Below are 25,024 nucleotides of genomic sequence, written 5' to 3'. Positions count from 1 at the left end.
CACTCACACTAACATAGTATACTGTGAGTGATGTTTCTACTGAATATCATTTACATCAACAGAAACTCAGTTTATAGTAATATTTTACATACTTATTTGAATACATTCTACATCCACATCTTCTTGCATACTTATCGAAACTCAGTCAATATCGATATTTACAATTCAGTTCTTCCACTCCCAATCTCTACAGAAGCTACATATGAAAGACTGCCCTTCTGAAACGTCTCCTTATCACTCACTTTCGACAAAACTCGAACTGTGTTTCCACTTTTTCATATCACATTTAACTTTGTACATAGGGTAAAAAATAAGGCTAAAATCCTTCTTCAAATAAACGTACAAAACAAAAACATAGCCCTCTCACTGCTTTTTTTCCACGATTTTTGTGCACTTTAAGATTCTATTGAATATTTGAATCTTTTCGTTTTAACCAATCTACAGTTTATGTATGTATAAAATCTTATTCAGAAAAGTTGAGGCGTTTCCTTTGTAAGCACATAGAAACGGAAGAAAAAAATCGTGAAAGGGATTTTTGGGCCAGGAATGGTTTAAGTCAGGCATGTCAAACTCGTTTAAGTGTGCGGGCCGCATTAAAAATCTTTCATTTCCAAAAATAATATTATTTCCTCTCGTAGCAAAAAAAAATCTTTCTAATATTTTGTGGCAGGAAAGCCAGTGTACTTCTGTGTAGTAGGGAATTTTGTGATAATTTAAGACGGGGCTACGCGGGCCGCATTGACAAAGGCGGCGGGCCGCATGCGGCCCGCGAACCCTCAGTTTGACATGCCTGGTTTAAGTAATAGCTGAAAGCCCCCCCAACTTTAGTGAGAGCGACTCCAATACAACGTTAACATCAAACATGAAACAGCTTGAATAATTTTTAAGGGGATATTTATGAAAATTGTTTTATAGACTGTTCCAAAAATTATAAGCACACCTGGCTGCGTACTTTCGTTTAAACATTTCTGTATGTGATAACTTCAAAAAAACATTTAGTTTGTGATTACATTTCAAAATGCGTGATCTTACTCCGGGGCAGAGAAAAATTATCGTGCACAAGTGGTCTACTGTGAATGGAATCTCATTGAGAAAATTGGATGTGAGCCTTGGAGCAATACCTACTATTAAAAAATATGATGATCATTGTAATTTGAAGATGAACCGAGGAGTGGTCGAAAATCTGGTTTTTTAGTCCTGCTATCAACAAAAAGGCCAAGGATGCCAACAAACAGAAACTATCGGCTTCCGTTCGGGATGTGGCGAGAAAAGTCGGGACTGCGACGTCTAACGTGATGCGTGCTAAAGAGCGACTTGGGCTCAAGACGTACCGGAAGCAGAAAAAAACCTGAAAGGAACCAAAATGAAGCCGCTTCTGTCAAACCAAGAGCCCGGAAACTGTATGAACCAATATTTGCAAACGTTCTAGATGCATTATCATGGACGATGAAACGTATGTGAAATTGGACTAAAAACCTTTCCTGGGCCACAATACTCCAATGTTCGCAAGGACAACGATATCCCTGAAACGGGAAAGGTCATTTCACCGAAAAATTTGGCTAGAAGGTGATGGTATGGCAGGCAATTTATGAGTGCGGTAAAATATCTAGCCAGTTCATCACATCGGAAACAATGAACACCAAGAACTATATCAATGAATGCCTCCAGAAGCGCCCGGCCAATCAAGACTTTTTGGTCTTTGACCAGAGCAAAGCTACGAAAATACACAAAACCAGCTTAAGCATGGATCACGCAAAATCTGGACGCATTAAAAAGGGTCTATCTCGGAGCTATGTAAACGAAATAAAAATGTTTTGTAATCTAAATGTAGGGTTTTTATTGCACTTCAAAGGTAAAATAAGAAATAAAAATACAATAGATACAATAGAATACAAGAAATAAAAATACAATAATACAATAATACAATACAAATAAAATACATCGATGTTGTTTTGATGAAATTTCCAACTTTTCGTCTAGAACCACTCATCATTGTTTGGACACCCTATTCACTGACCTCAGCGGCCATTCACTGCCCTCAGCGGCCATTTTGTTCCACAATCTCTTCATCTTTGTTGCATCCCGAGTCGTCCTACCATTCTTCTTCATCTTCTGCTTGACAATTGCCCAAAATTTTTCGATAGGGCGGAATTGAGGGTAGTTGGGTGGGTTGATGTCCTTTTCGACAAAATCTACCCGTTAGCCCAATACCACTGTAGAACCTCCTAGCTGTAGTGGCAGCATGCCAAATCTGGCGAAAACTTTACTGGTCCTTTGTGAGATCTAATGTACGAAAAAAAAATACATTTTTTAAGGCACTCCTCCTTGTACATTTCGGAGTCCATGGTCTTGTTTTTCACAAAAACCGAGGTTTTTCGTCCGCAGCTGCAAATATCTAACACTTTCTTGCCAACTTATCGGTAAAACGAATTTGAACTTGCCGGGGACATCACCCCGACCAGTGGCTTTGTAAAATTTTTGGCCAGGAAGTCGCTCAAAATCAGATTTCACGATTTTTGAACCAGACCGCGCCGGGTTTTTGACATGGGTGTCCAAAATTAATTTTCGCGTCGCGGCTTCCATTACGTGTAACTTTATTGGAACAAAACGAATCGTTATAAAATTTTCAGCACTGATTGAGTAAACATTTCCGAACAAAGTACTGTCAAAACATTTCAGATCCGGCAAACTAGGAGCGCTATGGTATAACAAACAGTGCGTCCAGATTTTGGATGATCCATGCTTTAATGACATCGGAAAATTTAAAAAGGATTGGAGAAAATGGTGGGTGATGCAACTGTGCAGAAGCTTATGAGTCATGTTCGAAAAAAAGAGCGAAGTCTGGCTTATGATTAAAAATGTTCATCAAATAAGAGTACAGTGTTTGGTAGGATACAAATAATGATACAGTGTGCCAAATAAAATAAATAAAACCTAATAAAATTATTTTTTTATTATTTTGAAAGAGTACTTACAATTTCTGGAACTGTCGTTATAAGCATGGTTTGACACAAAAAGATGACCCCTCCTAAAATTAAACGAAGAAAAAATGTTTTTTTTAAGAAATAGAGACAGGGCTCAAACAAAGATTCATTTTACTGTAGGACTCCTCCCACTTTTAAAACAAGAAGATCCCATACAGAAACACAAATCGTCAAAAATCGAAAATGTTCAATTTATTTCCATCACATTTGGACAGAAAGAATTTTTGGCTTTATACTACTCCTTTTTCTTAACCCTTTCCTCCCAACGAGGATTTATACGTTTTAAAAATATAAATATTGATTTACAACCAAAGTTCTAGAACCTATACTACTATCTATACTACTTTAAAGATCCATTTGATGAATCGGATTATTAATGCTCCATTGGAAAGTTAACAACACATAGAGTGCAAATGAAAAACAAGAAAAAAAAATGCAAAATACATGGAAGTTCATCACCTTGTCGATCACAAACTAAAACGGTCCTATTTTGTGAAATATTTCTTACGTAGGGGGAAGTGTTCCTAAATGCGCATGTTGGGTAATATGCGCATACAGCCGATTGACGATATGGCTGGATATACAACGTATTTAATCAGTGCAGTTTGAGGGTAATACGCTATTGAAACATGGCATGAAGAAATTTGATGGTTATATAAAGCCAAAAAAGTTTAAAAATTGAAACAAGATTTTTGTCAGTTTTGTTATAATATATTGAACTTTAATTATTGTGCGTACAGATTCTGAGAACAAACATTTCAATGATTTTTCTTTCTTATTCATCTGGAAATCGGAAATTCAACAAATAGAAGCTTTTGGAAAAGTTGTAAATGATAAGATATTGGAATAAGAGACAGGTTCTGAATGCCCATATCAAGGCAGGTAAAATGCCTCTATCAAAAAAAAAAAATAGATTAGTCTTATAATTTTTTTACTTTTTTTCATTTAAACATTAAATCTACGCTCAAATCACGATCTTACAGCGAAAAAAGAAGAACTTCATACTGATCCGATAAAAATACGATATGGACAAAATATTACCATGAAATATGGCCATATGGCATTCCTAACTATGTTTCATGCAAAAGAACTAGTGACGTTAAAAAATTCACCAAAATTTCAGCCTTGACGTATGCTTAACATCCGTTTCTACCATTTTAAGTTAAATAATATCAAATTATTACAAGTGTTATTGAAATATAGCTAAAAATATAAATATGGGCATTTAGCCCGCCAGTTTCGGAAATCGGCTATTTTGAATTCTTTTATTATAAAATTATTTTCACAAAAACTGTAAGAGATTTTAACAGAAAAATTGCTCTAACGTATATAAAACAGATGTCTGCTCATGTGTATATAGTTTTCAGACTCCTATCTATCGGAATATGGGAGAAAATAAGTGCTTTCCTTAATATGCGCATATAGCCCGCCTCTCCCCTATACCTATTCCTCAAAACTAAAATTATTCGAACTTTTCAAATTTTCATTTTGCCATGAACAATGGCCGCTACGACACTCTGCCCTAAAAAAACAAAATATTTCATTTTTCGAAAAAAAAACCCCGAATTTTCACAAGTTTTCGAGACATGAGGTCATTTTAGTAGATGAAATAACTATCCTGATGCGAAAAAAGAAATATGGAAAGATTATTTTCATGACCATTGATAAAAAGCTTCACTAGAAGAAAAATACGCCTTGTTCCCAGTGTATCACCTCACTCGGGGATGTCTACAGAATGAATATATAATAAGACACATCTCGGAGAATTTTTAAGAAGTGTTCATAAAACAACTTATAGGTAGAAGCTGTTCCAAACAAACGAACTATTGCATAAAGAAGTTCATAAAACTTTGAACACAGGCGAGCTTTAACATAAAAACATTAAACATTATTTCACTGAATGAGCCTTTCGATTTTAAAATGAGAAGCTTCAATCGACAAACTCGAATAACACTTCGACACTATTACGTAGAGGGCAAAAAATCACTTTCCAATCAAAATACTTAAAAAAACAGCAGGTTATTTTGAAAGTTGGTGAGGTCATTCAGCAAATAAATAACCTTTGTTTTAAAAATATTTGGTTCGTAAACATTTTTGATTTTTTACATAATATCCGCAAGATGAGTTATGTTTTACAATGATTTGGTTTTGGATCCCTCTTTTTGAAAGGGGGAGGAGGTGGGGTGATGATCTTGAGCTCAGTTTATGGAACACTTTCATTTTTTAATTTCTTATTTAAATCAGTTGAAAATTGTTTGAATTATGTAATTTTTACGTTGGCCCTGTATGGGAGCCTACTTAGTGAAAGATGTATGTTAATAGTAAACAAAATTTTTTCATCATGTGTAAACATTTAGGATGAGCTTACCAACTTATCAAAAAAAGACTTTGATTAGTGCTGTTAAAGTTAAAATACTTCTATCAACATTTAAATTTCTCTGTTTTAGAAAGATTCAAGAAAAAATAATTTAAAATGTTTTTTATTTCATTATTGGTCCTTAGTATGTGATTCATCGGAAGCAGAACAAATACTTTCCTCATGACAATTGATAAATATCTTAAAGATTTCAGAATTCAAAATTAAGAAATAAAACCAAAAAATCAATTCTAATTCGAGACTTCTTAAACCTTAAAATCTGGACAAAATTCAATGGGTCAAATTATTTCATTATTTCATATGAAGTTTTATAAACAAATTTCAAGTGATATATAAATACAAAACTAAAAATCAAGGTAACGATTTGAACCAAAGCATGGTTTTCTAAAATTTGAATTCATAATCCAAGTGTTTTTTTTTTCAATTTTATAGCTTTAAAACACACATTTATCATTTTCATATAATGTTTAATGAAAAGCGGATAACAATTCATAATGAGGAATATGATCGAGCAAAAAATTTTGTAGCAATATTCTTATGCTATTTTTATATACAATCCATGTACAGTATAGATAAACCATATGATAGATGGAAAAACAGCATTAACCTACAAAAGTGGAGACAATTTCTATCTATACATACATAAATTTCATTTCTTTCTTAAACCACGAAAATTACACCAATTGAGCGTCACTGACATCTTATTCATACCTATCAGAAGAATGCAAGTGAGAGCACGATTTTGTTCTCATAGCCTTCAAATCGTTGCCAGCGAAAATATTTTTAAGTTCTCTCATTGGTCAATGTAACTCAATTCCCATCTAATTTTTAGCAATCTGGATGCACTACTGGTTGCAGACATACTGATGATTTTCTTACTTGAAGCCCACGCGGGAGCAAAATTATTTCAAAATTTACAAACACAGCGGACTATCTTTCATATCCAATTAAAACTGACTTAAGACGACATTTTGTACGATCTTTTCACTACGCAGTTGGAATTGCAATTTGCTACACCATTGTAAACGACCTAAGTTATCATTTCTGATATGATTTCATGTTTGCTGGGGATTCTCATCAGATAAAAATAAACAGAAAATTTTGTCAAATTGATCTTTTATTTTAAGCTCTCATACCCAAAGGAGTAGAAGAGCAAAAATGAAACAATTTTACATATCACACTATAATTAGCGATTTTGTCAGATGTTTTGAAATTTTAACGTACTCTTCGGCGTTTTCTACACTTATACCACTTTGACGCCAAGGGTCTAATATGAAAAGTAAATTCAGAATGGAGATCAAAAGTTCAAAACAAGAATGAGTAATCATTGAAAAAAAAAATCAGATAAAGAAATCTTATGAGTTTAATACCTCAAACAAAGATCTAAAGTTCTAAAAATTAAGAAAAACCAAGAAATTGAAAAAATAGTAACAGAGATTTTAAAATTTCAACGAACTGAAACAGGAAACAGATAATATATGAATATTATCTGAATATAATATTTAGAGAATCGCTCAATGAAATAAGCAATTCAACTATAAGTTTTTTTTTTTGATAAAAATACTTTGAGAATGATCTATTAGAAAATAATATGCTGAAATAACGCGTTAACGATGTTTATTCTACTAGAGAATAGTTGTAAAACTTCGGTTAAATTTGTGGAAAATGTTACAATTCAAAATTCAAATTAAAGACTGGAATTGGAAAGGAAACTCAATAGAGCATTGCCGATTGATCTAAACTACTAATTTTTTTTTTAATTAAAAATGTTTTTTTCCAAAAAAAAAGGAGGAAAAAGGCAGATTTCAGTAATGATAAAAGAATAGCGAAAATTATCAATAATACCCGACATTAGTCCGGAACACATTCTGAAATGTTTACTATAAAGTATTCTAGTTCAATTAAGAAACGTGGAACTTTTCATGAATATCACATTAGAAAAAAAAAAACAATCCTCACAAAAAAATGTAAAAGACTAAGTTTACGTTTTAAACCTCGTTATTGTACAAGACGTTCGTATTAATTGATATTGGGAAGTGTTTTTCTTTATTCTACCTATTCTGTACTGAAAATTTTCATTCAAAATCCGGAAATGACTGTTATTAATTCCAATTTTGATGATACATTTTTTTATATTATATCTAATATTTCTTAACCAAGACCCAATTATTGATTCGCAGGGACCTCCTTGAAAATATTATTCATTGCATAATTAACAGAAGATGTTTTTTTTTTATTATAGGGTAAGCATTCCAATTTTCCCAGATTTTTTCACAGAACATCACAGAAAACCAACACAGAATTATTGAGCAAAATCACAGAAAGTCAGAATTTTTTTTTTCAAAACCACTGAATTTTTTTGTCAACGTTGCCCCAGAGCTGTTATATTTTAAGTTTTCATTCCTAGTCTTGGTTTAAATTTATTTTCCTCAATTTCTAAAATTTGAAGCAGTACGATTAAAGTAATGTTAAAACATTTTTCTCCTCAAGGGAGCTCCTCTAAGCCGGGGACGTTGCAATTGCCCCCCCCCCCCCCCCTAAATTTATCGCTAGAGTTTCAACAAATATCATAGCACGTGTTTTTGTGATTCCTCTTAAGGAAAAACATATTCCTACGGGTTTTTGACTAGAATACTCATTAATAATTTAGAAGAAATCTGTTCATGATTGAATAAGCAGTATTTTGGATTTTTTTTTTAAATACAAAATAATTGTTACAGCTTCTATAACAAACCAGAAACTCTTTTCAGAAATTATTGGTTTTGCGAAAAAAGTGGCACATGTCCCAGAAACGTGAACCACTAAAACAGTGACTTACAGAAAGAAAGGGGGATGCATTTTATGGGTTTTGCAAAAACCAAAATAAAAAACGCAGAAACCCAAAAGCTTCGTCGTTATGTAGCCTTCGAAAAGGTTAGCCGATCTGGTACGGTGTCCTTTCCTGTTTTACATAAAGTAACAAATTGCGTCACATCGGTGTCACAAAATTGGCCACCATTTGATCCGAATAGTAAAATTATGTATATTTTGCTGAAAGTGGTCGATCGGGTAGATGCCTTTAAATACGATCCGTCCCCCGAAGGAAACCGTTCAGTCCGGTTGCGTTGATCTCGGATAACACAGTACCGAAGCGGTGATTTTTGCAAAATGGTTCCCAGGTGGAGTTCGGTTCTGATTTTCGTTGTTACGGTAGCCAGCTGGATTGCGTCCGGAAGTTGTTCCCTGCAGATCGAAGCTACCGATAGTGTTTGTTTGTCATTCTGTGGAGGATTTCCGTCAGTGAACACCCAGGAGGGATGTTTGTGTGGTAAAACGGTTGAGAACAAGGTGGCCCATGAAGCGTTCTTGGGGATTCCGTACGCCAAACCACCGGTTGGGGAGTTGCGATTTGCTGTGAGTTTAGTGCTAAATGAGTTTGGTGGCGCGAATGATGGCTGATGGAGTGTGTTATGTTTCTTGTTCTAGAATCCTGAACCAGCGAGTCCTTACGGGATTTACAACGCGAGTTACCCAAGGAGTGTGTGCATTCAGAAAAATACACTGATTCCCAAGTACAACTTCATCCAGGGCGATGAGGATTGCCTGTATCTGAACGTGTATCGACCACAGGTTTGTGAATTTGTTTTCCAATGAGAAGGTGTAAAATCAAGTGATCTATTTACAACAAGACTAATAATGGTGAGATGATGTGGAAGAGCTAAAGAAAAACTAGGGCTAAGTCAAAGCTTAGATTTCTTAGGGGAACAGTATTTTTGGTGTCCATGTTTTGATAACTGATTTTGTAAGATTTTGTCGTCCTGAATTCAAAATATTTGTCAGAATATTATATTCTGACAAATATTTTGAATTCAGGACGACAAAATCTTACAAAATCAGTTATCTGAACATTGGCACCAAAAATACTGTTCCCCTTGGTAATCTAGGCTTTGACTTAGTTCTAGTTTAGTTCTTTAGCTCTTCCACAACATCTCACCATCATAAGTCTTGTTGTTAATAGATCACTTAATAATAATATGTCTAAATGAATACTTAAAGCCGATTTAAAATTAATTTACAATCGTCATTCAATCAAGTATTCAGATCTGAAATCAAAGGATAAAGATCAGAGATTCAACACTTTTATAAATTAAATTCTACAATTTTAAGGAATTTGAATAGAGTAAATTACATCTTTTCTGAAATCACTCAAGAAAGCTTTTGAGCATTTGTAGATTGTCCATTTCCCGATCGTTTTAGCGTTCTCGGGAATCTTTAAATTTGATGATGTATTCTCGGGGTCTCGGGAAAAATAGAAATTGATAATTTTAACTTTCTACTACATAAAAAACCTTATATATGTGGTATTTTGAAAGTTTTAGGAAATACTATTGCAAAACATTTCAAGCTTTTCTAAAGCCTCAAAAATTAAATTAGATATTATACAACCCAAAACCTTAAAACTGCGTTCTTTAACCGACAAACTTGACTAATTCTGGCTGCAAAAATTTGGAATAATTGAGATAGATTTTTCACTATCGATAGAAGTTTGTTAGCTTGACTTCTGGTTATTCATCAAATCAGTTTAATTTCCTCGAAAATAACTACTTTTTTGTTTCAAAAAATGCCCTTTCTCTGGCTAAGATTTTGCTGCTGTCCCGAGAATTCCTGGTCGGGAAACATTCAACGACTTGGTTGAAGACTCCGAAACGATTTCACTGATGACTATAAAAATATATCAAAGATTAAGTAAGTTATTATCTACTTTAAGAATTTTGTCAAAGTAACCGTATTTTGGAGAATTATTTAGGAAAAAATTACTTGAATAAAACCTTATTAAATATTTTCTCAGAAGTCAAAATCAATCTTTGGGAAAGTTGATTTTTAGGTTAAAACCTTTAATTTCAAAATATTTGAGAGGTTCTCCAGTTTTGTCAAAAAGGGCACAAGTTTATTCGAATGATTGATTGATTGTTTTATAAGAGAGGCTTCAAACTTAAAAGTTCATTCATCTTTGAAATTTACTTGATGAATTTGTACCTATTTTCAAAATTCATCTCCAAAACGAAATCTGCTAGAAAAAAAAACAAAGTAAATATTTATGATCAATGACCCAAAATTGTTCAAAATCAGCTCTTTTATTCTTTGCACCTCTGAAAAACTATAATTATTCTGCATTGTGTTATCGAGGCTTTCGCTTAAATTTGAACTAAAAAACTGGGGATCATCCAGAATTCAATTCTTAAATTTGAGACTATTTCAGTTAAGAAAAATTTTAATGGTCGGATTTTTAGTCGTCAGTTTGAAATCACCGGACTATTATTTGTTTTTTATGACATTGCCCGAATTTGTCCGGCTCAGATACGAACTGAACATTTTTTGGCAACCTTTACATAAACTGTTAGTTTTTATATAGAGTTCTGATCATAGTGATAACAACATATGGAAAAAAGATTAGACACCTTCAAAACTTCCCTTCACTTTCGATACTCGTAGGAACATATACAGTTTAATGCAATAAATCTCTCAAATAAGGCCAAGACCAAAGACCAAAATGTCGAGGAGTAGAAAAATCTAGTTTTTGTTTTCGTCTAACTGAACTGGTAATTTAAATTTTAAATAATTTTGACTTCAGAACTGAAAAAACCAAATGGAAACCAAGAATTTATACTTAAGAATAAAGTTTCTACAGTTTGACTAAGTTGGCCAGATTGCCCGGATATTTGATACAAAAAAGCCGGTTCGGCTCGGTTGAAAAAGACCCGGATTATGCCCAGATTTTGTAACTTTATTTGCAGTGTTCGGCATCGCTAACTGAAAAATTAGCGCCGCTAGTTAAATCGCTAACTCATTCAAAGTTAGCGATCGCTAATTAAATTCGCTAGATGTGCCGGAAAAGTTATCGCTTTAAGCTTAAAGCGCTAATCGCTAATCGCTAACTGGCCGGAACAAATATCAAATTGTTCTTTTGTAACGCCCTTCCCCCCTTCGATTTTTTCAACTCCACAAGCACAAGCGAGAATAAATAAAGTTTAAAGTATTTAATTTCGAGAAAATCGATAAATTGATCGAATTTTTTTACAAGCAGCAAAACATGACTTTCAAAGATTGGAATTTCAACTTCTCTCTGTGTTCTACAAATAAGAAAAAAAACAGAATGTCGAAAATGGGGGCAATTATTTTTAAATTTTTTGTTAAAAATTTACTCGATTTATCGGATTTGTGCTAAGAAGATACAATCTTTCGTGCAATTTATTCTCTTTTTTGCGTTATTATTACATGATCCTCATTTAAAATCTTTAACCTGTTTTCTCCTTTTTTTTAAACTTGCAGGAGTATTGTCAAACATAAACAAAAAAAAAATAAAATAAAAAAAAATTAAGAACTTTAAAACTTAACAATGTCAATTCATTCTATGGTGATTTTATCTAAATTTTATATGAACTGATCTGTATATCTCCAAAAAACTATATTGTGAAAAGAAAATATATCAACCACATTAAGGGGGGGGTAGGGTCTAACATTTTCAAAAAATCGATTTTTTTTATTTTTTTATTGTCTTATTGTAAAACATTTCAAGAATGTTGTGTCAAATTTTCAAGTCAATTGAAGCAAAACTGTAGAAGTTATAGGCCTTTATCTCCTCCTATCTAATAATGCAAAGAAGCAAGATCAGAAATTTCAAACGCGTTTTTCTCGAAAGCACATTTTTAAAGTCCGTGGACATCGTCATTTGAAAACTACTTATCCGATTCTTTTCAAATTTGGAACATATTTTCTATATATAAAATACCAGACCCCAACGTTTTTCTTTTTTGATTTTTTTTACTTTGGGGAGATTTTACAGGTGAAAAATGACGGATTTTTAAGTGAAAAATCGTAGTTTTTACTTCAAACAGCCACAGAATTTTCATAAAAATATTTTTAAGTTAAATGAAAACGTTGGGGTCCAGAAAAACTTCTATTAAAAATATTTTGCTCTGATTTTTTGACTTCAGATGATTCTGTGCTGAGATACAGTGTCCACCGCAAATCTTGTTTTCTAAAAGGCATCCTCGAAAATGCTCCGTCACCGGCTCATTTTTCAATATTTTTTTACGAAAAAATTACTAAATGTTCTTTTAACAATGCCTCGTATAATGCAAAAAATTTGAATACATTAGTTCAAACGATAGATCTAGAAAAAAACGTGAAAATGTTGTTTTTTATACCCGTTAGACCCTACCCACCGGGGGGGGGGGTTAAAAGAAAAGCTGGTTAAGGGATTTTAAAAATAGTTTTATATTGTTTAACACCTTTTTATATTATCTTCTTCTGTAAATGTTGCGTGATAAAAGAGGGGAAAATTACGCTTAATACATCTCTCCTCTAATTTCAATACGCATTCCTTCAATTGATCTAATTATGTCACCACAACTTGATTAATGACAAAAAAAATTATTCTATCACTGAAAATTCGAGAGCTTGATACAAATATATGGTAGTTAGCGGTCTTCATTTAGCGGAACAAAAAAATAGCGGAACTTTTTAATTCGCTAGAGCAATCGAAACTTAGCAGCAAAATTAAATCGCTAACAAAAAGTTAGCGGACTAACTAGCGATTAGCGGTTTAGCGCTTTTGTGCCGAACACTGTTTATTTGCCAAAAAATACAAAAAAAAAAAAAAACAAATTGCGTTAAAACATGTTCATATTTAACTGTTGAATACGAAATTTTTGGAGCATGTTTTATAAAAATAATCATAGAGGTTTTTTGGAAGCCTAAAATACGATTAAAAATCTGCTGATAAGTGTTTATGAAAAAAAAAATTCAAGTTCTTTCTTTTGATTTTTGTTGAGTTATTGTTGGATTTTGACAAAATTTAACCGGATATTACGACGAATTCGAAATCAAATGCCCGGATTTGGTCAGGTTTTCAGATAAAATTTCCCGGATTTATTCAGCCCGAATACAGAAATTCGGGAAAAGTTGCATTTAGGGTTAGTGAGGAAGTTCAAGTTATTCATACATTGCCATTTTTTTTTCAAATCGACATTATGTTCTTAATTTGCATTTTTTTCAGTGAAGGATTTCCACTAACTTTTTCCATGAATTATTACCATCGAAGCTCTTATTTCTTCGAAATCAGTACAATCAATAACACAAATCAGTTTTTGAATAAAAGGTTGTAAATCTAAACTCAAACAATAAATTACATGATTTTCAAAAGAAAAAATCATGAAAAAGTTTTCGCTAGAAAAACTTTTTTCCCTCAAATATCCTCAAGTTGCAATATATGGATGACTTGCACTTTTCTCAGAGTAGGAATTAAAAAAAAAATCAAAACTTTTTTCAAAAATTTCAATCATTTTTAATTTGTTTTTCATGAACCACATTTGTGTAGGAATTGTAATTTTCGAGCTAAACATGTTTATGAAACTTTTGCCTGAAAAGTTTGGCCCTTTTCAAATGTTAGTCTTGATAATTTTTGGGAAAACTTATGCCAAGTTGCTTTACTAGGTAAGATCTTTATGCCCACAAAGTTTCATTGAATTCTGAGAGGGTCATGCGAACTTCTTGTCGATTCAGCATCTGATGAAATTAGGCTTCAAACAATTTTTATTTGGCTGTTTGGTTCCCCTTATTCCAATATTAAAATTTTAGGTTTCAAGACTCAAAAATCGGTTCACCACGAGATTTTATAATTTCATTCAAAAAATAAATAATTTTCGAGAGAGCCGCAACATCAAATGAGCCGCAGGTTTGCCGACCATGAAGGAAACTTTTAGCACGAATTTAGTTTATATTTCATCAATTTTTTGTTCAAACAACTTTTCGCGCATAATCTTACTACAAAAAAATAGGACTTATACAAATGTCGTTAAAATAACAGAGAATAACTTTTGATAACAACGTTTTTTTTTATTTTGAACCACTGTTCTAAGCAATTAAAAAATCTTTGGAGAGCTTCATGCAGACGATTTGTTTCGCGCGCCAAGATTGTTTCAACAAGTTTTTATAAGCGGGAAATTAATATAAATTATTAAAACCGATTGCCTTGAACATGCACAGCTAATGTCAGCAAACATAACATATTGAAGTGATATCAAACAAAATTCCCATGATCATACAAATTTCTTTCTAATGGTTTGCATTTTTTCTCAAAATGGTCAATTACGGTATTTGTTCAGTTTACTTTTTTTTCGAAATATGATAAGGTTTGATTTTCAGAGGTCAAAATGATGCAGGACCACTACTCACTACATACAAACTTTCGAGAGAAACAAGAAAAAAAAACATTCCATGCGATTTTCGTCTTATTGGATAATCCATCCCAGAAACAAGAACATAAAAAAAAATCTGTTAGTGAGAATCTTACTCACAACAAGTATTTATCGCCATCTTGTCCATTTTTGGGGCATTCTCCATTCAATGAATGATTTATATTGTGTTTTAATATTCTAGTTTCCAGAGGCCGGCATTAAAACCCCATTCGCTTGTTTGTCCGCTACATTTTTGTTTGTAAATTTATTTTTAAACTTAATTTTTTGGAGAAATTACGGCTAATACGCTCCATCGCCTTGTGGAAAATAACATTTATCAACATTCTTGCTTGAAGAATCGCATCAGAAATCCCGTGAGAGATTTGTCAATTATAAAAAGTAGCGGACTAATTAGCGATTAGCGGTTTAACGCCAGACACTGGAAAAAAGCATGTATCTGAATTCTTTCTTGACAGATTGCTTGTGGTGGAGTTTTTTCATTCCTAGTACAAAAGTTTGGTGAAAAAATAAGCGAAAATGATAATTATCGAACTAAAACGGATCAGGCAAATAAGTGATTATCGTTTTAATGCTGGACACTGCTAGTTTTAGTGTTGCAACTGTCTAAAAATAAAAAAAAAAGATATTCCATAGCTTAAAAACGTTTTTGAGTAGTTGATGTGGAAGATTTTAAATCATTCAACCTCTCGTTTCATAATTTTTCTATTTTTACTTAAAAATCATTCTAAACAGTTGAGAACGATGTGTGCATCAAGAAAAAAAATTAAAATTAAATACGATTTTTAAAAATTTTCATACATTGATTGATTCAAATTTGTAACTTTATGAAACGAAGGGTTAACAAATTAATTGAGACTGCGTCAAAGATATCTATTATACTATTTGATAAAAAAATCATTAAAATCTCGTCAAAACTCCTGAGTTTTGAAAAATAAACAAATAATGTAAATGGTTTTTTTTTCAATTAGTCAAAATAAGCTGTTTGATAAAAAGCTTATTTAGTTTCGATTTTTTTAACTTATATATTAAACAAAATCTGACACGGCATAGAATAAAAAAATAACGATTTTGAAGTTTTACCAATACTTCAAAAGTCTTTTAGGTCATGCACTTTTTTGCTTTATTCTTTAAATAGTTCGGAGAATAAATACCCACTAACATGAAACCTCAAAAGTATGTGAAATTTGTAGCTGAAAATAATAAAAAACTGAAACAAATCAATGCAGGAGCTTACAGTTTACTGAAAAATCTTTTATTTATTTTAAATGCTTCTACGGAACCATTCTGTGATCCCATTGGCATTGTATTCACTATAAAACAATATTTATTGCCAAAGGTTTATATTGTTCAATGCATCGTAAAAAAGGATGTTTGTTAAAAATGGCTTAAACATGTATGAAAAAGAAGTGTTTTAACTTAGAGGGGCTTTTTCCAAAGGTTTATTAACTCACCCTTAAAATAAGCATCTTTTAGTGAGAGCGAATTTAAAAATAAACGAATAAGGAAACAAATATGATTGGCGGCAATTCAAATATTAATTTTGAAAAAAAACTAACAATAGAAATAATTTGGATGGTGTTTACCGTGCAAGTTTTTCTTGCATGGCGACCGTCATAAATGTGTTTCACAGATTTCAACAAGGATACATATATCAAAGTTATTTTTTGTGAACTTGCAGATCGCCAAATACTGTTTATTTTTCAGTATAGAAAATCTTGATTTCAGTTATCTGTTAATCCAAACAACCTTTAATTTCGCAAATCTCCTTCAGAAATAAATAGACTGTCCATTTCCCGGCCATTTCAACGTTCCTGGGAATCAGAAAATCTGACGGTTTATTTCCGAGAATTCCCGGGATACCGGGAAATATTGAAAATGAAGATTTTGACACTCTACTGCATACGAATCCTTATCTATAGGGGAGGATGGCGAAACTTGATCCCCTATTCCTATTTTCATCAAATCTTTTTGGAATTTTTTCGCAGATCTCCGTATTAAGCAATGATCAACATCCATTTGGAAGAAAATTATATCCTTGTGGACTCGAAGCATAAAGTAAACCCATAACATAGATTTTGGCAAACATTTTCTGAAAAAAATTGAGAGTTTACTTTTTCTTTGGAATAAATATTTTCTTCATAATTTTATTTGTGTGGGACATTTAAAACTGAATAATATTAGAATTAGAATTTTAGAATAGAATTTTAAGTCATATTTTGATAAATTTTTCAAACAATGTGCAAAAACTCAAAAAACAAAATTTTGAAATGTTTTGAAGAAAACAAGTTTATTGTTTTGTTCTATTTGGTTTATTTACCTAGAACATCAGATTTATGTAAGACATTTCAGATTCGAGATAAAGCTGAGGAATCAATCATCCCCAAGGATCAAGTACCCTCACTGTCTCCCCTATGGTTTTTTTTTTAAATTTTTAGGTAGTAGTATTAACTATTCTTTTACAATGCCTCAAAAGTTGCCTAAATACTTTAACCGACAAACTTGACTGATTCCTGCTGCAATAATTAAATATAATTGAAAAAAAATTTCACTATCGATAGAAGTAGGTTCACTTGACTTCAGGTTATTCATCAAATCTCATATATTTTCAGATAACTATCTTTTTTTTTTCTCTTCAAAATTTTTTATTTTTTTGCCGATGATTTTGCTACATGTGAAAAATGGAACCTTTAGATTATTGTCGTAGCGTTTTTATTGAAATTGTTTGGTTTTACAGATTTTTTTTGTCGTTTTTCACTTTAGCACTAAGTTTTCGAACGCAAATACATTTTTAATAAAATTCAACGCATTAACCAGTCTTAAGAAAAAAAATGTTGAAGTCTTAGCCATATATCAAGGTTGAACTATCATTTTCATTACTCAATCTTATTTATTTTTCCAATTTAGGTCATGTAAATTTTCAGTATTCTAGCACTTTTCATTGGCTTCGGGAGTACCCGAAATATTTAAGCGTTCCCCGGGACTCGGAGATTACCAATATTTTTTTATTGTTGGGAATTCCCGGTCGGGAAATTACGGGTAGGTCACTGTATACATAAACAAATAGAGACATTTTTAAATTTAAATTTATGAAAATTAAATTGTATAAAAAATCGAAAATATCGGTGAGCCCGACCGAATTTAACTCTGACTCTTTTAAACTAAAGGCTGATAAGTGGTTTGTTTGTTCTGTTTTAGTTGAACTTAGATAGTAGTTCACTAAGTGATAGCATAATCGTTAAATAATATTTTTTTCATTTTTTTTTTTCAACAACTTTCCAGAATGCTGCTGGTCCCCTACCGGTCATTGTCTACATCCATGGAGGCGAGTTCGTTGGAAATATTGTTCCAACAACCGTTGGAGCGGACTATTTCATGGCCTCGGGCAAAGTTCTGTTCGTTACCATCCAGTATCGGTTGGGAGTTTTCGGTTTCCTGTCGACCGGAGACGATGCCATTCCCGGAAACTTTGGGCTCAAGGACCAGGTGATGGCACTGAAGTGGGTCCAGAACAATATCGGATCGTTCGGAGGAAACGCCAGCCAGGTGACCGTTTTTGGGCACGACGCCGGTGCAGCTTCCATTCAGCTGCATATGATGAGTCCATTGAGCGAAGGATTGTTCTCGCAGGCGATATTGATGGGAGGAAGTGGCCTCTCCAATCGGGTTAATAAGGGAATCCAGGATAGTCTTAGCTTGGCTCAGGATTTGGCCAATACTGTGGGAGTGCGAAGCAAAAGACCGTTGACTACAAAACAACTTCGGAGATCCCTGCGTCAAGCAGATGCTGAAGATTTGGCTGCTGCTGTCGACATTTTGAAGTACTGGGACACAAACCCACAAATGATTTTCCGACCGGTAATCGAATCATCTTGGGATCAAGGATCGTTCATCACTGAGGATCCCGAGAAGCTGTGGGCTAAAGGTGAATACCGTCGAGTGCCGATGATGATTGGATATTCTCAGAATGAAGGTGCAGCCTACACTGTCAAGATAATGCACAACGATGCGCTGCTGGAAGAACTGATAAACAATCAAAAGCTGTTCCTTCCGGCTTTGACGGGCTACTCAACGAAAAATATGTCTGCGATAAATAAAAGATTTTTCGAAGGAGATCTGATGAGTATCAGCACCTCCAGTGGTTTAATCAAGGTAAGATTTTTTTTTCTCAATTTTTCCACAGTTATCTTAATCATTCAAATCGTTACAGCTTGTATCTGAATCGTTGTTCCTGTACCCGATGATCAAATCGATCAAGCAGCACATCGCCAACGACCGGTTGCCGGAAGCCCCGATCCAAATGTTCCAGTTTGGCTATCAAGGAAGGTATTCGATCGCTGCCGAATATGCCGGGGAAGAGCTGTTCGAGTACTACGGTGTCTGTAACGGTGACGATCTTCCCTATCTGTTCTACAACTTCACTACCGAACCCGAAGTGGACACCCCGGACGCTTTGGTAACTCAAGAGTTCATCAACAATCACATCGACTTTGCGGTCAATGGGTCGGTATTCTTATTTTCTTTTAAAATTTATCCTTTAAAGCTCAACATAAATTTGGGTTTATCTTGTAGGCCAACTCTACCCGATATTGGAACGGTGGCCGGTCCCAATTTGGCACTTTCCCAACAAATTTACTTCAAATCATTCGGCAACGATGCGGAAACCGAGGCTCCAGTCGTTTCGGTTCTAGGAAGAGATAACAAACAGTTTACCGAATTGGAAGAGATTTACAAGTGGTGGTCGACGTTGGAGGCTTGAGAATGTTCGCACTAGCAATAAGTAATTTATTTGATTGAAATATATTTATTATGTTGAGCTTCAAAGTACATTTTTTTGAAATTTCATTGCTTAAATATTCGAAATATTCCTAAATAAGAAAAGTATTTGTACACCCAAAATTCTGCCTTCACTCAAATCATGAGTTTTCACCGACATTAACCTCAAGAAACAAAATAAAAACATTTTCATGTCCTTTCCTATTCCATAACAAGATAAAGGAGAATGATATTCGAAAAACAAAGCATAAAAAAGTTTGAAATGTGTTGCAATACTACTACCTAAATAGAAAAAAATACCATATAGATAAAATTTTGTATGCATTAGAGTGTTGAAATCTTCATTTTCAATTTTTCCCGAAATCCCGAGAATTCACGGAAAAAAGATCGTCAAATTTACCGAATCCCAGGAATGCTAAAATGGCCGGGAAATGGACTCTCAAGTTGTACTGGGAGGACAACTTTAGCGAGCATAAATTGTATCAGCGCCAATGGAGTTCACATCTTAAGCCAATAACGTGGAAATGTCGAGAACTCATGTTTGGAGTAAAGGCTGAACTGTGGGTAATCTAGTGGTAAATTGAATTTCAGTGCAAGGAAATCTGAGAAATTGCAGATAGTCAAAAATTTAGAAAAACACCAAAATTCAAAATTTCTTCAAAAATTCTGTGTTTCATATTTAGAAAATTTAATGATGCAAAAATCAACCAAACCAACCAAAAGCCTCATATCTACTTGAACCCGTGCCTCCAAAGTTCGAATTTCGCTGAACAAAGGTTCCAAAGGGAATTGGTACCGAATTTTCTCGAATGTGAGCATGAAAGTTACAAAAGGTTCCTCTAATAGCCTTCTGTGGACTTGAAGTTCCAAAAAGTTCCTCAAATAGTTTTTTTTTGTGACATGTCAATCGCACCCATACAGTAGAAAAGTTACAAATTAGGTCTCAAATATCCTTCTGTGAACTTCAAGTTCCAAGAAGTTCCTCAAATAGCCTTCTGTGAACTTCAAGTTCCAAGAAGTTTCTCAAATAGCCTTTTTTGTGATATGTCAATCGTATCCACACAGTATAAAAGTTACAAATTAGGTCTCAAATAGCCTTCTGTGAACTTCAAGTTCCAAGAAGTTCCTCAAATAGCCTTCTGTGAACTTCAAGTTCCAAGAAGTTCCTCAAATAGCCTTTTTTGTGACATGTCAATCGCATCATTCAGAATAAAACTTACAAATTGGGTCTGAAATAGCCTTCTATGGACTCGAAGTTCCAAAAAATTCCTCAAATAACCTTTTTTGAGACATGTCCGCCATTTCATGAATATGAAATGTGAACAAATATCACAAAAGGGCATATAATAAATAAATCAATTTTTGGAGCTTGAAGATTGTTTAAATGTATAATTTATTTTGAAACTTCAACTTAGAACAACTTAAAGCTTACTAGCAAATGATGGTTTTTGAAAAGAGTAAATATTTTGACTTTATTAAATTTCGTCAACTGTATTTACTAACCACGAATTTATCACACATTCAAAGTCAGTTGAAGCAATTCATTAATTTAATATCAAGATAAACTCAAGAATTTGTAAAATTTTATGCTTAACAGTTATAAACATGGAGTTCCATTTTTTTTAAACCGATATTATTTTAACGGATGATTGATTTATACGCCGTTTCGTAATGTTTCTTAGTAATAAACAACCACTTCGAATTTCAGCTGCCGGCAAGGCAACATCTAGTCGTGGCGTCGTGGCAGCGTGTTTGGCTATCATCTCGGAGGATCGGGTTCAAATATGGTACCAGGACTATTTTTTTCCATTAAGTTGTTGATTGCTTGAGTAAGCGAATCAAACAATTGTGTAGCAGAACTGGCGTGCGTGCTGGCATGGTTCGAACAAAGTTAAAATCAAAGCAATTAAGTAAGATCAATTTAGGGAGGTGATGGGAGAAATAAAGATGGATGACGAGAAACTGGCAGTGACCAAAGTAAGAGAGGAGAGGAGATTTTTTTTTTGTTTTTGCTGATTAAACGTTACTTGTGGGCTGAATAGAAGGCCGTTCAAATCTTAAATGGAACTTCAAAGTTTCAATAAGAACTTAAATTTTGGGCTGAATAAAACGAACTTCAATTCATTGATTATGCTGATTAAGCTGTGTTCGACCTTTTTTATGAGACTTTTGATTGCTTGGGAACTAACGTCAATTCGTCAATGCTCTATTCAAAATTAATCTGGTATGACTTAAACAACTTTTACGGTTCATTGGTTAAAATGTACGGTTTTTAGATTTTACATAATTTTATTACATTTTTTGTGGTCGTGATCTTAAAAAATATATTCTTATGTGCAACGTATAGCTCCTAACTTCAGCTTGCTTGGATACTTAGTGATTTTTTTAGCATTCCGTAGCTGAAGTTCTCATATATTCCCTTACAATTTGTAAGGGGAAATTTTATCTTACAAGGCTATAACGTTTTTGCTTCGATCAAAACTACTTATCGTTCCGCAGAAAGTTGTTTTCAGATTGAAAATTTTTCTTCAATTGAGTGTTGAAACTTACGGTTTCCTAACGGCAGCAACCGATTTCTGCTGCTACAAACCGAACCAAAACATTGTTTGTTTTGGTTCCTCTTTCTATGTCCAATTCACAATCGAGAACAATAGATCATAGATTGCTGATGACAGGTGATGATGATAAACGCGGTACAAATGTTTAAATTATCACACGGTTAGGCCAGTCTTCTCAAATTGGGTTCGTGGTAACACAACAGTGTTGCCAGATATTCTGGGAAAGAGTATCAAAGTACTCATTGAGTACTTTCCCGGTAAGGGAATATGAGATGTAGAGTGCGACAATAGCAATCGCTAATGAATTGTGTAGTTATGTAATCAATAGACTGACGAAACATGAATAAAAATAACTCTATTCTACCACTGAAACCAGCGTTTTTCGACACTTTTAAAGTTTAGGGGCCGTTCACAAACAGATTAAATATTATAAACGATTATAGAAAACATTATTTTAGACATAGTATGCTCGGGAAAATAATAATCTTCAATAAATTTCCACAATCGAATAAAAAATATAAAATCTAAATTCCGATTAAATAAAATGTAAGAGATCAAGTAAGCACGAGGTATCACAAAAATTGTTATGACTTTTAACTGAAAATCACAAAAATCTAAAAAAAAACAATCAATGCTACTAGAATTGGTGCAAAAATACTTAACGACATTTACGTTTTCAACTTACCCAAAAGCTCAGACTCATTTCAACGGTAAGAAATAAAGTTTAGGATTTTTTTGTAAATCGTTTCTAAAGTTTAGAATTGGTAGTGCCTATCACTGAAAAAATGGTCTAGAAATTCATTGTCTAAAGCGCCGCATATTGATTTTTAAAGATTTTTTTCTTGATGAAGTCTTTTTTGAAATATGATGGGTTCAAATCGTGGTGTCACAACGCGCCACTTTTCTTTTTGTTTCTACAAATTTCCTAATCAAAAAGATAGTTATGATGAAAAGCGACGTTTTTTTTTAAAATGTAATTAAGTGTTTTTGATGGTATTTTGTTAAGAATTTGTTCTCTATAAATTTTATAGAACCAGCAATTTATTTTTATTATTTCAAAGACATTAAAAGATAAACGACATAACATAGAAAATAACCAACTAATATGTGTGGTAAAAAAACCTGAGTAATACGGTTTCGTATGGCTGCGACGAATTATCGATGCAACATTTCTTACGTAAGATTCTTGGAAACCCCCTCTACACCCCTAGTAAGGGATCGTAAGCAAATGTGAACCCTCCCCCCCCCCCCCCCCCCCTATGTGCTAACGTAATTAGTGAACGGCCCCTTAGCCAGAATTAAGTATGGTTTTCAAGGAAATGTCTTAAGTTTAAAGGCGTTTGTGGATCCATTTAGAATAGTCCAATAAAAGAGATATTTTACCCAGTTTATCTCTTGATAAGTAGACCAATTTAGGGGGTGGATGCAGTGAAATTTTGTCCACGAAAAACTTCCATCTAGCTTAGGACCATCCATTATGTAGAGTAAAGTGGGGCAAGAGTACGCAGGCGGAAAGAGTACGCACTAGGCTTTTACAGTAAACGACAACACTGAAACTAGCAACACTGTACCGGTTTGACAGGTCATCGAGTCAGCTGATCATATGTGTTTTTGTTTGTAGTTTGGTTCGCGTACATCGGAGAAATGAGATAAGTTTTAGTTTTTCCAATTTTTATGTAATTTTATGCGTATTTGGAATCATTATTAAACTTCGTGGACATTCGCTAATCAAATTTGCATACGTGACAAAGGACACATAATTAATATAGATTAAATCTGTGGAACACTCATGCCAGGATATGATCGGAATATTTAGCACTTTTAGCTTTACTCACAAATGGTCGTAGGGGGCAAGAGTACGCAGGCTTGGTGGGGCAAGAGTACGCGTTGTTTCCCTTCGTCTTTTCGATAGCATTTGGAAAGCTAACCCGAAGAATAATCAAGTTTTCAATAATCAGGACGTACAAAAGGAAAACTAGCCGGAAGATTTGCTCTCCGGAGATGCTGGAAAACGCCAGGCAGCGGTTGAAGGACAGAGAATCGAAAAGCCGGATTGCTGCGAAGAGCTTCCGGACTTCGGAATCAACCTTGCGTAAACGCCTTAAGAAGCTAATCAACAGAAGATATTTTTGTATTGAATTGTGAATAACAATCATTTTTCTCGACCAGGGATTCGGTGCTAAAAGCCATGGACAATTCTCTTCAGTTTTTACTCCTCAGCAGTCAGAGGATCTCGTCAATTACGCTTTTTACGGTCTGACTTTCAGTGATTTGCGTCGCTTCGCCTTTGCTGAAGCGAACAGCGTTACCCATAGAATCACTGTTTTATTTTAATTATTGTTTATGAAATAAAGGTTTTGTTTTGTTTAATAAACGATTATAATGATTCAAGACCTCACTTACACCGGACCAGAATGGAATACAATGAGCTTATTATATGCGTACTCTTGCCCCACCTCATGCGTACTCTTGCCCCATTGGTGGGGTAAGAGTACGCTTTGGTAATTTTTTAAAAATTTGATTTTTTATCAATGTTTACAAACATATTAAAAACTTTTTGCGTCATACAATCAAGGTAAAGAGCCTTACTTTAATTTGGTTTAATTACTATGATCGATACATTGTTCTTTGAAGAGATACAATAAGTACACAACTAAGCGCGTACTCTTGCCCCACTTTACTCTACATCAACAAATTCTAATTGCTTTGATGAGATACAAATTGACTGTCAAAATCTTTACATATCCCTTCTAAAGAAAGGAAGTTTAAGCATAAGCTTTCCAGATTTTTTTCCGAACGTATCGAAGCATATCGAGCAGAACTGATAATGATAACTGATTTATCACTTGATGAACACTTAGCGTTAAATATGAGAACGCGATGGCTTCTCACCCGTTTCCAATGACGATCAAGATAAGTCGCCCAAAGTTATTTTCTCTCAGTCAGTTTCAGTTCTTAGAATATTCTCCGACAAACCAGGAAGTCAACTTTCCAGATTTTGTCTGGATCTCCCAGACTTCAAGGACTTTCACCAGATATTTTTTCAGGGTTCCAGACTTATAGACTTCTAGACAGTTCCAGACTTTTGGTTT

The 25,024-nt window shown here is 33.7% G+C and overlaps 2 protein-coding genes across 2 annotated transcripts in view; one reads left to right on the top strand and one right to left on the bottom strand.

Annotated features, from left to right (window-relative positions):
* LOC129741596 (uncharacterized) overlaps positions 1-25,024 on the bottom strand; it is a 131,379-nt gene that overhangs the window by 29,942 nt on the left and 76,413 nt on the right. The window lies entirely within an intron of this gene.
* On the top strand, positions 8,510-19,357 carry LOC129741594 (juvenile hormone esterase-like). Its single transcript, XM_055733332.1, has 5 exons — positions 8,510-8,755; positions 8,828-8,971; positions 17,881-18,750; positions 18,809-19,101; positions 19,171-19,357. The coding sequence occupies exons 1-5, from the start codon at positions 8,510-8,512 to the stop codon at positions 19,355-19,357; spliced, it is 1,740 nt and encodes a 579-aa protein (XP_055589307.1).

The sequence above is a fragment of the Uranotaenia lowii genome, chromosome 2 (genome assembly GCF_029784155.1).
Source record: "Uranotaenia lowii strain MFRU-FL chromosome 2, ASM2978415v1, whole genome shotgun sequence".
Lineage (NCBI taxonomy): Eukaryota > Metazoa > Arthropoda > Insecta > Diptera > Culicidae > Uranotaenia > Uranotaenia lowii.
This window is presented reverse-complemented; position numbering and strand designations above follow the sequence as displayed.